The 12,908-nt window shown below is 42.2% G+C and overlaps 1 protein-coding gene across 3 annotated transcripts in view; it reads left to right on the top strand.

The window, feature by feature from the left end:
- col7a1 (collagen, type VII, alpha 1) overlaps nt 1–12,908 on the top strand; it is a 40,013-nt gene that overhangs the window by 16,422 nt on the left and 10,683 nt on the right. For all 3 annotated transcript variants that reach the window (XM_037251607.1, XM_037251609.1, XM_037251608.1), the window contains exons 58-87: nt 490–570; nt 733–768; nt 879–914; nt 1,061–1,141; nt 1,238–1,273; nt 1,662–1,733; nt 1,814–1,858; nt 2,162–2,197; nt 2,356–2,391; nt 2,583–2,687; nt 3,037–3,102; nt 5,976–6,011; nt 6,084–6,119; nt 6,199–6,246; nt 6,335–6,370; nt 6,954–7,070; nt 7,144–7,353; nt 7,428–7,463; nt 7,559–7,603; nt 7,678–7,794; nt 7,890–7,961; nt 8,036–8,080; nt 8,260–8,295; nt 9,416–9,451; nt 9,630–9,674; nt 9,799–9,831; nt 9,933–9,995; nt 10,120–10,155; nt 10,896–10,976; nt 11,074–11,142. In XM_037251607.1, coding sequence (XP_037107502.1) covers nt 490–570; nt 733–768; nt 879–914; nt 1,061–1,141; nt 1,238–1,273; nt 1,662–1,733; nt 1,814–1,858; nt 2,162–2,197; nt 2,356–2,391; nt 2,583–2,687; nt 3,037–3,102; nt 5,976–6,011; nt 6,084–6,119; nt 6,199–6,246; nt 6,335–6,370; nt 6,954–7,070; nt 7,144–7,353; nt 7,428–7,463; nt 7,559–7,603; nt 7,678–7,794; nt 7,890–7,961; nt 8,036–8,080; nt 8,260–8,295; nt 9,416–9,451; nt 9,630–9,674; nt 9,799–9,831; nt 9,933–9,995; nt 10,120–10,155; nt 10,896–10,976; nt 11,074–11,142 — 1,827 coding nt within the window. The remainder of the gene's footprint in view (nt 1–489; nt 571–732; nt 769–878; nt 915–1,060; nt 1,142–1,237; nt 1,274–1,661; nt 1,734–1,813; nt 1,859–2,161; nt 2,198–2,355; nt 2,392–2,582; nt 2,688–3,036; nt 3,103–5,975; nt 6,012–6,083; nt 6,120–6,198; nt 6,247–6,334; nt 6,371–6,953; nt 7,071–7,143; nt 7,354–7,427; nt 7,464–7,558; nt 7,604–7,677; nt 7,795–7,889; nt 7,962–8,035; nt 8,081–8,259; nt 8,296–9,415; nt 9,452–9,629; nt 9,675–9,798; nt 9,832–9,932; nt 9,996–10,119; nt 10,156–10,895; nt 10,977–11,073; nt 11,143–12,908) is intronic.

Raw genomic sequence — 12,908 nt, 5'->3', positions numbered from 1 at the left:
AAAAAAAAAAAAAAAAGAAAAACACTGATTTGGACGTACCACAGGGTCTTCACTTAGCCAAGTTGACAGCTGCCATCCTTAACGTCAAACTGCTCCATTTGTCATGCCAGAGCACCACTTTGAAGCATTCTTAAAATAGAATAGAATAGAATAGATCTTTATTGTCATTGTCACACATGTACAACGAAATTTAAAAAGTGCCAACCGATCAGTGCATAAAATAAAAAAATAAATAGAATAAATAGAAAAAAAGATAAAAAAATACAAGCTAAAAACCCACAGAAGAACATACACAGACATAATCATCCCTTTTTAGCGGCATTTAATGTGATAATACACTATGGTGCTAAGTGGGGGAAACTAGCCGCATCATTTTCAGCTTGACTCTCGGAATCTTTCACATGCTGCCAGCTGTTTGCGCAGATGTAAAAAAATGGAGTCCGAATTGTCTCAAATGTATATAACTTTCATTCTTGTTGTGTTTCTCAGGGAGACAAAGGAAACCCAGGAGCCAACGGAAGTAACGGTCAGAAAGGTGACGCTGGAACTCCTGGTTCCGTCGGCTCGAGAGTGAGTCTACCGCCTACTTGCGGGTTTTGAAATGCTTCCATGAGCTCCTGATAAGCGTCGGTGTATGCATCAGTATGCGCACCGAGCCCTTTCCCTGTTGATTTGCTATGCATGGATGGTCAACCTGTGTGACTTGTTGTTTCTTCCGTGCTCTCTCCAAAGGGTCCTGAGGGACAACGTGGGCCTGCAGGCTCCAGAGTGAGTTTGCTCTCTGTCACTTCAACTCTTCTTATAACTGGATCTGTGCATAAATATAGTCTTGTGTTGTCTTTTACTTATGTCCACCACCAATATTTTTTTTTTTCCAGGGTGACGCTGGAGAAAGAGGAACACCTGGAGAGAAGGTTTGAAATATGGCAATTGTCTAAAACTAGCTCATTTTTGACCAAATTTTATCAAATTAATATTTCTTCCAGTTCAGAAACCTTTATTTGCAAATACAATCCATAAATACAACTGAACTGTTTCAGCTCTAATTTTATCTTCTCAGGGCGACAGGGGAGCCTCCGGGTTGGACGGTCGTCCTGGTGTGGATGGTAAACCAGGTGTTGCCGGACCACCGGGTCAGAGGGTACTGGAGCTCCGAACTCAAGCAACATGCTGTATGTTGAACATTATCCATGGTAGAACATGTCCACCGCTAATACGTTTTGTCTGCTATTTGCAGGGTGATCCTGGAAAATCGGGCGATCCTGGAAGAGACGTGAGTTGCAAACTCTTCCGATCACTTCACATTTTGACCCTGTACTTCACGTGTGCGCCCTGCAGAGGGCACTGTGTAAATGTTACCAGATATCTGGTTCACTTTAAAGAGAAACAATATCTGCTTGTCACTTTTCTTTTGAGAAACTGTCACATTGAAATCGTCATAATTATATACAAGTACATAATGACTCATCATTAGAATAAATTGATTCTGTGATGGGGCTTGCAATAGCTCAAGCATACCATGAATTCAACCTGAATCCAGTACCTGATGGGATCCAATTAAGATGTTCTGAATTACCATTTACATTTTGAAGACTATTACACATACAAGTAATTTGTATCAAAAGTGTTCCCAATTGATAAAATGTTGAAATTGCTTCCAGGGTTTAGCGGGACTTCGAGGTGAGCAGGGTCCCCAAGGGCCTGTGGGTCCCCCAGGCACTCCCGGGACACCCGTGAGTACACGTCAGCACTTACGTAATATGAGATTATTTTGTTTATTAGTGTACACATGCGGTTTTGTTTGTTTTTTCAGGGCAAAGCAGGAGAAGATGGTAAACCTGGGATTCCTGGGAAAACGGTAATACATTTTATTCCGACTTGGAAACGTGTGTGTGGTTTCAGTTATGTTCAATATCAATAATCAGAAATTGGTATCAGATGAGTATCAATGCACTTGTCTTATTAGTTGGTAATAGTGTCCATGTGCTCTGGATGTCTGCTGGTCTGAAACAGTGCAGGCTTTTATTTCAGGCTTGACTGCATAATGGCTGTCCTGAATGAGTCTGTAAATTGGTGCGACTGAATTATCGGAGTGCTCCTACTGGCCATTATTCAGTTTCCTCTTGTAGAGTCGCTAATGTGGTTTGTTTTGATTACGCAGGGCGAGGATGGCTTGCCCGGAGAGGATGGCCGAAAGGTTGGTGTTCCATTCTATGAGCATTTCACACTGACTGCTGCTTTTTATTATTATTGATTTTTTTTTTCTTCTTCTTACCTGACTAGTATAATAGTAAAAACAAAAGCACAGTGGACTTGTGTGTGTTGGTGGCTGACACTTGTTTCTTCGATCTTCAGGGTGATAGAGGAGACGCTGGAGCTGCCGGTCGAGATGTCAGTTTTGTCAAATCTCAGTTCCATCATCATTCTTCTCAAGTGTCTCCGCTGTCACTTTGGTTTTATGTTGTGTCCTCTCTGTGCCACTACACCTTCATCATACCACTCCCTTTATTGATTTCGCTTTTCATTGTGTACCAACTTTGGCTCGTGTGAGGGCTTTTGATATGTAATCATTTCTTTGCCAGGGCCGTGATGGGCAAAAAGGAGATCGGGGTCTCACTGGCCCTTCAGGCCCCCCTGGTCTCATGGGACCTGCTGGACTGCCTGGTAGCATAGGTCCACCAGGACAGGTGAGACAAACAAAATATTTTTACAAATATTTAGGGTGACGCCAGTCATGGTTAGCATCAAAAAGTCAATGGGGAGAGTCAAACAAATTTAATGTCTAATAATTTCTTAATGGATGAATGGAAAGTATCACCCGTCTGATTTATTTATTCATTTGTGTATTTATTTATTTATTTAGCTCTGACTTGCAAGGAAAAATCTATGATGTGAACTGTGAACTCAAATCTTCTCACTTTACAAAAACTCAATTTTAATTTGATAATAGCATCTCGCAGTATTTGTACACAAGTAAGTACATTTCCAGTTCGCAATGTATTTACTAATCGATACACTGCGCATCTCTGTAATCAGGTGGTGTACGTCAAAGGTGTTGAAGCAACACCAATCCAAGGCCCCCAAGGACCCCCGGGAACCCCTGTGAGTTGAAACGAAATTGCATTTCCACATTGTTAATTACACTCTTAAAATGTCTATTGCAGATTAACACACACGGCAGTGTGCTGTGCTGTGCTGTGCTAGGAATAATGTGTACCTCAGAGGGCTACTGGGCAGACAGTCATTATGTGCTAAACAATTGTTCTCTGTAGCCTTAATCTTTTGTTGTCTCCAGACATGCAGGTTTGTGCGTGAGGATTTCTCTCCTCTATATTCAGCTCTCGTGTGGCCGCGTTATCCCCCATCCGCATCGCCCTCCCACATGTAGCCGCAGTGATGTGTATTTTATCTAATCTATTGCCGTATGCGCCTGCTTCCTTCCCACAGTCTTATCTACTCGTGTTCTTTTGCCTCCACATTGGAGACAGCCGAGGGATTTCTATTATGCTGTCCCATTCTCAGGAAACACCTCCAGGGAACCTTGTGAAAAAAATGCAAAGCTGTTCATTTTTTTTTTTTTTTCTTTCAAGGGCAAATCGTTTAGATTTGGTGATCAAAAGTCACCGTGACCTCACATTGCTTCTCTATATATTTTTTTTTCCTGAATGCGATAGCGCAGGAACACCTGGAGGGGATTTAATGATATCTGGCCACAAATGTCCACTTGAGCTACCGTAATTTTCGGACTATAAGTCGCACCGGAGTATAAGTCGCACCAGCCATAAAATGCCCAAAAAAGTGAAAAAAAACATATATAAGTCGCTCCGGAGTATAAGTCGCATTTTGGGGGGCAATTTATTCGACAAAATCCAACACCAAGAACAGTCATGAACGAGCAACAACAGGCTAAACGATAGCTATGCTAACGTGACATAAACACAAACTAAGAGCTGAGAACGGCCCTGACGTAAAATTCAGAGTTATTCAAAAAACTATTACATAAATAACACGTTAATAAAACCATCTGCGTCACTCCAATTCATTAAATCCATCAATCGTCCTTTGTCAACAATGCGTGCGCGCCGCTGACGGCTCTTGCACTTAAAAATATTCCACAGGCCCATATAACGATATATAAATTATATATCAAATAACTATTATATAAGCAATAATGTTATCAAACCATCTGTGCACTCTAAATCATTAAATCCATCGATCAAATTCCTCGTCCTTTGTCAACATCGCCGCGCGTGCGCCCTGACGTCAGCCTCGTCGTTATTCCACAGATCTACTATATATAGATAATATATATTGTAGCGTTAACAAAGTTCAAGGAAAGACGTGGGTTTGGTAAACGGCTCTTTATTTAACAAAACAAACTTACAGGCGTGTGGCGGCGTGGACGTCCAGCCACGAAAGGGGACGAGAGCTCCATACGATAGGACCGGGCGTGCGTAGAAGCCATGACCGAGATCCACGCACCGTCCTCGGACAGCCACCCGGCTGAGCGCCGGCCCTCGACTTCCATCCACGGAGCTGAAAGGCAGCTCGGTAGAGTAGGACCGGGCGTGCGTAAAAGCATTGTCCGAGCACCATCCACCGTCCCTGGACAGCCACCCGGCCGAGCGCCGGCGCCCGACTTCAATCCACGAAAGTGAAAGAAAGCTGGACGAGTCGATCTTTGTCCTTTATGTAAACAACCGTCGCGCTGCTGACGCGCGACCGCGACGTCGCGTCGCGCTGCTGACGTCAGCAGCGCGACGTCGCGCGTCACTCGTCCAGCTTTCTTTCACTTTCGTGGATTGAAGTCGGGCGCCGGCGCTCGGCCGGGTGGCTGTCCAGGGACGGTGGATGGTGCTCGGACAATGCTTTTACGCACGCCCGGTCCTACTCTACCGAGCTGCCTTTCAGCTCCGTGGATGGAAGTCGAGGGCCGGCGCTCAGCCGGGTGGCTGTCCGAGGACGGTGCGTGGATCTCGGTCATGGCTTCTACGCACGCCCGGTCCTATCGTATGGAGCTCTCGTCCCCTTTCGTGGCTGGACGTCCACGCCGCCACACGCCTGTAAGTTTGTTTTGTTAAATAAAGAGCCGTTTACCAAACCCACGTCTTTCCTTGAACTTTGTTAACGCTACAATATAGTTATATAGTAAATCTGTGGAATAACGACGAGGCTGGCGTCAGGGCGCACGCGCGGCGATGTTGACAAAGGACGAGGAATTTGATCGATGGATTTAATGATTTAGAGTGCACAGATGGTTTGATAACATTATTGCTTATATAATAGTTATTTGATATATAATTTATATATCGTTATATGGGCCTGTGGAATATTTTTAAGTGCAAAAGCCGTCAGCGGCGCGCACGCATTGTTGACAAAGGACGATTGATGGATTTAATGAATTGGAGTGACGCAGATGGTTTCGCGCTGCTGTCGTCACTTGAAATTCAAATTACAGTAATAATCCCTTGCTACATTGCGGTTCGTTTATCGCGGTTTCATTTTTTTTTTTTTGAATTTTTTTTTTTGAAATTTTTTGAAAAAAAAAAACACATATAAGTCGCTCCTGAGTATAAGTCGCCCCCCCACCCAAACTATGAAAAAAACCGCGACTTATAGTCCGAAAATTACGGTAATTAAATGTAGTGGTCAAAGAGCACTTTGACCTTATAAAACTTCTTTTGGATGTATTTCAAGAATTCATACCCTTATTAGAAGAGAATTTCACCTAAACAGTAAAGTGTTGTCATTTTAAAACGATGAAGTAATATCGTTTTGTTTATCGGCAAAGTCAAAGATCAAGTGATATCTTTTTTTTTTTTTTTTTTGCATAATAGTTGCAATATCCGTGTAGAAGTACGAGGTGCACAATGATTAGATTTAAAATGAAATATCCTTCAAAATCACCACACTGATATGAATCTCAATTGCACTCATAAAAATCCAACATTTGTCATTCCGCTCCCGTCCTTTAGGGTGTCCCGGGAATACCCGGAGCTGCTGGCGCTCGAGTAAGTTGTCCTAATTTGCCTTGAATCAGTGAACACATGAGTCTTCTTTTGATGTGAACTTTCTTGTCCCAGGGTGAAAGAGGTCCTCCTGGTTTTAAAGGTGACATTGTGAGTTCCGCTTACACTGAACATGCAATGTTTGTGAATTTGCTTCCTGTATTGACGTTTGGGTGTTTTGTCTTTTTAGGGGGACCCGGGTGAGGACGGAGCTCCTGGCAAACCTGGAACTGCAGTGGTAACTCATTTGCATTTCAATTAGTCTGCAGTATGGTTTTTGTGTGTGTGTGTGGGGGGTAAATGTTTCTGTTTTTTGCAACTACCAGGATGTACAGAAGGCACTGGCCATCCTTGGACTTCAGGTATGTGAAGTAATTCTATCCATCCGGCCTTTATTTTTAATCTAATGTTACTTTTGGGCAGCCGACAAAATATAATTGATTTATGGGTGAAAATAGATTAGCTTTACAACGTGACATCTGTTTTGCAATGCTTTAATTGTGTGTGTAAAATCTCTTCAATCGCATTAACTTGAGTTTTAATGGTCAATCAGAAAATGAAAGATGGGATTTGTAGCGATTAGACTAAGCTTGTTGCCTTGGACCAAAATTGTTCACTGATGAGCATCATAATTCAAACGCCATCCCTTTGATTAAAGATAACCTCGACTGCTCTGATTCTTAACAACGCATGAAATCGTTTTTTTGCGAGCAAAATGTTTCCGAGCTTCTCCCACTGATATTCTCCTCCAAATGTGCTTTTAAACCACTCCGCCACCTTAAATTGTTTCTGAACTCAACAGCTGAAAAAGTTGCACAAAGGAGACTGATTACAAGCAATTTTCAAGCTGCTGAGATGGAATGGAATAGGCCGGTTGAAATCATTTCACAGTTCGGCACCTTTTGCAGACGCTCTTCATGGCCTTTTGTTCTGCTGTCGATACAGGTGTCTGACTTGAAGGCGGTTGTGGACAGTAAGGACAACACTCCACCGGCGAAGGCACAAAGAGGTGAAAAAGGAGACAGGGGTGAGACAGGTCAGAGGGGAACATCTGGTGCAGATGTAAGTACAACTTGGATAATGATAAAGAACCAAGTGGGATTGTATCAAATGTTTTTTACTCATCTGACACCAGGGGACACGTGGCTTTCCGGGGGACAGAGGCCCAAAAGGGGAACAAGGAGAGAGAGGGCCGCTGGGAGCACCAGGGCCCCCGGGGAGAGCCATTGTAGAGCAAGGGCCGGTGGGACCTCCGGGGTCAGCCGGAGAGCCAGGAAAGCCGGGAATTCCAGGCGTTCCGGGGCGGGCTGGAGAACTTGGAGAGGGTGGGAGACCGGGGGACAAGGTAAGGAAGGACATTAGGTGCATTGTATTGGATGAAAGATGATTCTTATACTGTTTTGCACGTCTGTGTTTCAGGGTGAAAGAGGAGAGAAAGGAGATAAAGGAGAAACTGTAAGTGGAGAGAGTAGGACATGATAAAGATTTTTTCCCCCAAACTTCCCCTTTAAGATGTCTCCATTAGGATGACAATGTTTTTTCCTCATCAGGGTAAACTGGGACTTACAGGCCTGCCTGGTCCAACTGGTCAAAAGGTGAATTCATTGTTGATGCACTTTGACCCTTGATATTCAGCACTTATTAAACACATTAGTTTTTTTCACAACAGGGTGCATCTGCTGACTCGGTACTAATTGGTACACCCGGCACCAGAGGTCCTCAGGGAGTCGCTGGACCGAAAGGAGACCCCGGTGCTCCTGGGCAACCGGGAGCCAAAGGTGACCGGGTAAGATTTACGCGCAGCAGAATTAAATTCCTCGTCAGGCTGTGCCACATTTCATCTCGACGTGTTTCTAAATGCTGAGTCATCGCGACTTGCAGGGCTTTGAAGGACCTCGCGGTGATAAAGGAGGCAGAGGCGAGTCTGGAGAGAAAGGAAATAATGGCTTACAGGTGAGCTGCCATTTTTGTGCCATTGTATGAATGAAAATATGTTTCTAGGAGTAATTTGCGTGTTTTTATTTCAGGGAATATCAGGAGAACCTGGTAAACCCGGTCAGGATGGGAAACCGGTAAGTACAGTAGAATTGGAGCAGTTGAAATTACTTTGTGTTTTGTTTTGGATTTTCTTTATGCACCAAAACCAATTTGATAGCAATCGAGTGATGACTACAAGTTCTATTATGTTTGTCAAGCTGTGAAAAATCACTTCTTCACAATCTTTGATTTCTTTCCCTCTATGTCGGAACAGGGTCCAGCCGGGCTGGCTGGTCCTCGAGGAGTACCGGTGAGTACAAGTCTAAGCATTTTGACACTAGCTACTAAAATGAAGTCAAGTATTATGGATTATAATATTATATCTATAAAAGTAAAAACTATTACAAAATAAACTAAATAAAGTATTAAAAGAAAACTAATAACTGAATTGAAAAAACTAAATCAAGGCAATATCAGAATGTTGATACTCAAAATAATTTCGCTTCTATGGATTTTTAGCCAGTCAGGACTCGCATTCAATTTTCATCAACATCTGTCACTGAGCTCTTTTTTTTTTCTTTTTTTTAAATTCCTCACTCTCTATACCACATTTACCACTTGCATGATTGGGCGCTAATGAGTTGCAAGATTTTCCATTTATGAAATGTGACTTTGCAGCCTCCTCGGGCAATCTCGACATGCTTATTATTGAGCCGTGCACATCGTGTTCCTCTCCGACAGATTTCACCACTTTAATCTTTCTATTTGTATTGGAAGTAGCTCCAAAACTGACAGGCTCTTCTTGAAATATTAATGACGACCACCCTGGTCCCCAAGGCATTGCTGTCAAACGCACCTATTTTCAGCTTTGAGTTGTTTTGCATGTATTTATTATGATTATTTTTTTAATATGCAAAACACCACATTTGATTTGATGAGATGACACGAAAATTGGCTCACATGAAGACTTACTAAACATATCTCCAGGATTTACCACGTCTTTGCGGGTTTGGGGGATGTTGCTTCAATTTGGTTGCAGTCCAAATACGTGTTGCTGTCACTTGGCTCTGCTACTTGTGCATGCTGAGCTTGCTCTTGGCTTTTCCCCTATTGCAGCTCTGCAAAGCTTATCTATGAGTGCTTGTTTGTTTGTTGACATTGCTCATCCTCTATGCTGACCCAACTGTTGTAAGTCACGTGACTTTTACATTATTACTCACAAAATGGTTTTTTTTTTTCTGTTAATGGAAATGTATTACATGTTTTACCAATGTCACCTTGAGGTTCTTTTAACATTACAGATGTTTTCTGATTTTAATTACATATCTCACCGAGTCAGTTATTGTTCAGTATTTTATTGTTATTAGTATTATTAGTATTATTATTTTATTATTATTATTATTTATACTTTTCTTGTATTTCACTCTTAGGGAAATCCAGGGGAGCCAGGCATCAGGGGCTTAAGTGTAAGAACACACACGCACGCCCAAATGTTTCCTCAGTTCTGCATTTTAAGTGTACAGATTTAAAATATTTTCACCAAAAAAACCTTTTGAATTAAAGGAGTAACCAATTCAACAAACAGGAAGAAAAGTGCAACTTTTGACAGTCTTTTAATGTGTTTACACTTTATGTTTCTATCAGGGCTCCATTGGTCCAAATGGACTTCCTGGTCCACCAGGTGTGAAGGTAAAATCATAAGTTTTCTTTTTTATCTCTCAAATGCACTACCGTATAGCAAATGATGTTTGTGCTCTAAAATGATATTTCCTACTGAGTGCAGTCATAAAATGATGTGAAATGTGTTTCACAGGGTAATCAAGGAGAACCAGGGCTTGGTGTTCAGGTAAGGCACCATTTTGTTTTATTGGAGGATTTTTTTTCAATATTCCAAAAGCTTCCATACAACAATTCAGAGTTCTAGTGAATTTATCAGCATCCTTGCAGGGTCCTCCCGGTGCTCAAGGCAGCACAGGACTGCCAGGAAATCCGGGTCCTCCAGGAGCCGTGGTAAGTGTTTCCTATCAGCAACTCTGTCACTCCAAGCAAAATGTTCTCGTTTCCTCATGAAATTCACTGTAAGTCTCAGTGTTGGTGTGTTTTGTCATACTGCTGTATTTATTTCCTCCTGCAGGGTCCACAGGGGCCTTCAGGCTTGTCAGGCCAGGTGGTAAGTATGCAGCGTTGAACATGCTGCGACTTCATTGTGGTATTTAGTGATGAAATAATGGCCACTTGTTTGTTTTTTTTGTTTTTAGCTTGTAAGTAATTAGACATGAAAGCCAGTAATAGTGTTCCAGTTTGTTTGGTTTAATTCCCCAGCTAATCTTATAGTGTGAATTATGTTGCTAATATATGTCTCAAGTTTTTTTTTTTAATAAGTACTACTTGTTATTTATAATGTGTGACTGCTAAAATATTGTTTTTTAATTAGAGCATGGATTGCACAGCTAAATACAATAAATAAGTAAATGGACTTTGGCATGCAAACTGAAATCAAAGTAGATTCTTTAGTGTCCGAGGCCTCGCTTCAGAGCACAGCTATGTTTCCCTAAGGCACATCTAAAGGAAACTAGGATATGATTAAAGTCAGAGATGACCACTCCCACAGTGGTGCAGCCTACCCTTTTGCTGATGGACCAACATTGGCATCGAGTTATGCCCTGCCTTGCGCTGGTCCATGAAAATAGACCCTCAAGTCTCAATAAAAAAAAAAATTCAAGGTCGGTCCCTGTATTGTAGATGAAGTCAGAATTATTATTTGATTCAATATTATATTTTTGGGTCCAGAGAGTCTTTACTACATAATATAAGGAGTCTCATTAGTGCTGTAGTACCAAACAAACAATGACAGCTGTACAAATGATGCTGAGAGTCATCAAGTAAAAATAAACATTTGGTTCCTCATAGGGTGAAGCAGGAAAGCCTGGGGTACCTGGAAGAGATGGAGTGTCTGGGAAAGATGGATTACCAGGATTGCCAGGGAAGCAGGTTTGTGTGTGTGAGTGTGTGTGTGTGCGCTCACTGCATTAATGTGTCTTGTGTCATTTATGGAGTTTTGCCTCTCCTAACTATTTCTAATCCCCAGGGCATTGTTGGCCCTCCAGGTCAGCCGGGTTTCAAGGGAGAGCAGGGAGACGGTGGTCCTCCAGGGAAGGTAAGAATACATTGCAATAGTTTGTGCCCTACCAGGTTATATTGGGCAAGATCCAAGCGGCATGATGATTTAGTGCCCGAAGTCATAAAATAGCATCTCTGCGGTGCTATTATTAGGATCCTGCAGTGATCGTTTTGATTTGATGCACAACGCTTCGTGGTCTTCCTTCAGGGGGGCCATTGGCCTGGCTGCTGCTGTTTGTCCAAATGATGATGATGATGATCATGTTGAGTCAACACTCTGTTCTGTAAAAGTTCCTGAGCTGGCTCGGAGCTCAACTGTTCGCTCTACTAGGCAGTGCACAAAGTAGTAAACCTTGCAATTACGTTTTCTGGTCATCTGCATTTGGAGCACAGAGTCTCATTCAGCATAGTGCATATTGATGTGCATGGCAATTTGACTTAACAAGGACAGACAAAAGTTTTAATTTGTGTGAAGTTTGATTATGCATAATATTATTTCTACTTCTGTAATATTAAATGTCTGTATATCCGCTTATTTGAAATGGTTTTTGAAACTCCTCAAAGACCATCTGTGTGCTAAAAGGGTGCAAAGGCTATGCAAAAATATCCCTATTATTATTATTACTTAATCAGGATTTGGTGGCAGTAGATATCTTGTTTCTAGTCAGCATTACTTTTTGCTGCACCTTTGGCCAGTTTATGACTCGGTACTGCTTAGTGAGCCAAAGTCACATGTTGCTAAAATGAAATTACACCCGAGAACTGTGACCACAATTCCATTAGTGTCCCGGTGATGTGTTACCGCTATAAAGTGAAGTAGGCTGCGCATTTCTCCCACTCACGACCGAGTACGGTGCGCTCCATACTTGTCGGGGCCTCCTGCCGCCCTCCAACAGGGCAACAGTTACCAATTGGAAATAAACCTTTTGAATTAACACTAGCTGTAACACATACCAGAATATCTGCGTACCTCTCAGCAGGCTGTCTTGTTTGCGTATGTAAAAGTAAAGCGTTTAATTGTTCAAAACAATTCCCCCCAGTCTACTGTACTGTGCATTCAGCTCTGCACTTTTGTTTGGTTTTCATTTACTTGCTGCATCCAAAAACAAACCGATGAGCCGTGATTGTGCAATTCAGTCTTTCGTGCCTTCACGGACAATTTGCCCTGCCACTAATAAGAATTTCGAGATGGAATGTTGGACAGTGTCACAAGCTCTCTTGCATTGAGTTGCCAAAACCCAAATCTTAGCGTGGGTGACAATCAAACAATGTCTCGGAATGTCTTTTTCCAGGCAGATAACACGTAAATCTCTCTCCTGCTGTTGTCATATGTACGACTCTTCGGTATTCAGTTAACCCGCAAAGCACATTACACAGCACCTTCACTCATCCATGATTCTTCTTCGCACTGTTACGCCTTTGAAATTGAAAGCTGACTCTGGAGAATGGTGGCCTTGCTCTGCTTTTGACACTCCGCATTGAAATGGCCGCAGACATCTTTTGGGAAATTGACTTGGGCCTGTTCTAATTCTGTCATTAAATCTCAAAATTAAACTCAGGCAGAGTTAAAGTGCCGATCAAGGTCACAAATATTTCATACACATCTGCTGCATTCTCCATCCTTGGATTAGACTCCAAATGAATCAATATGAAATATGCCAGTGTCAATTATCGCTTAACCTGATCTTTCTTTAGAAAGGAGGAAATGTGTTAGCGGCATGCATCTGGTTGTAAAAATGACTCGTACTAAATTACTACGTAGTCATCATTTTCTCAAAAGCTGCAGTGATTGATTCCCCTCTG

The sequence above is a fragment of the Syngnathus acus genome, chromosome 5, assembly GCF_901709675.1.
Source record: "Syngnathus acus chromosome 5, fSynAcu1.2, whole genome shotgun sequence".
Taxonomy (NCBI): Eukaryota; Metazoa; Chordata; class Actinopteri; order Syngnathiformes; family Syngnathidae; genus Syngnathus; species Syngnathus acus.
This window is presented reverse-complemented; position numbering and strand designations above follow the sequence as displayed.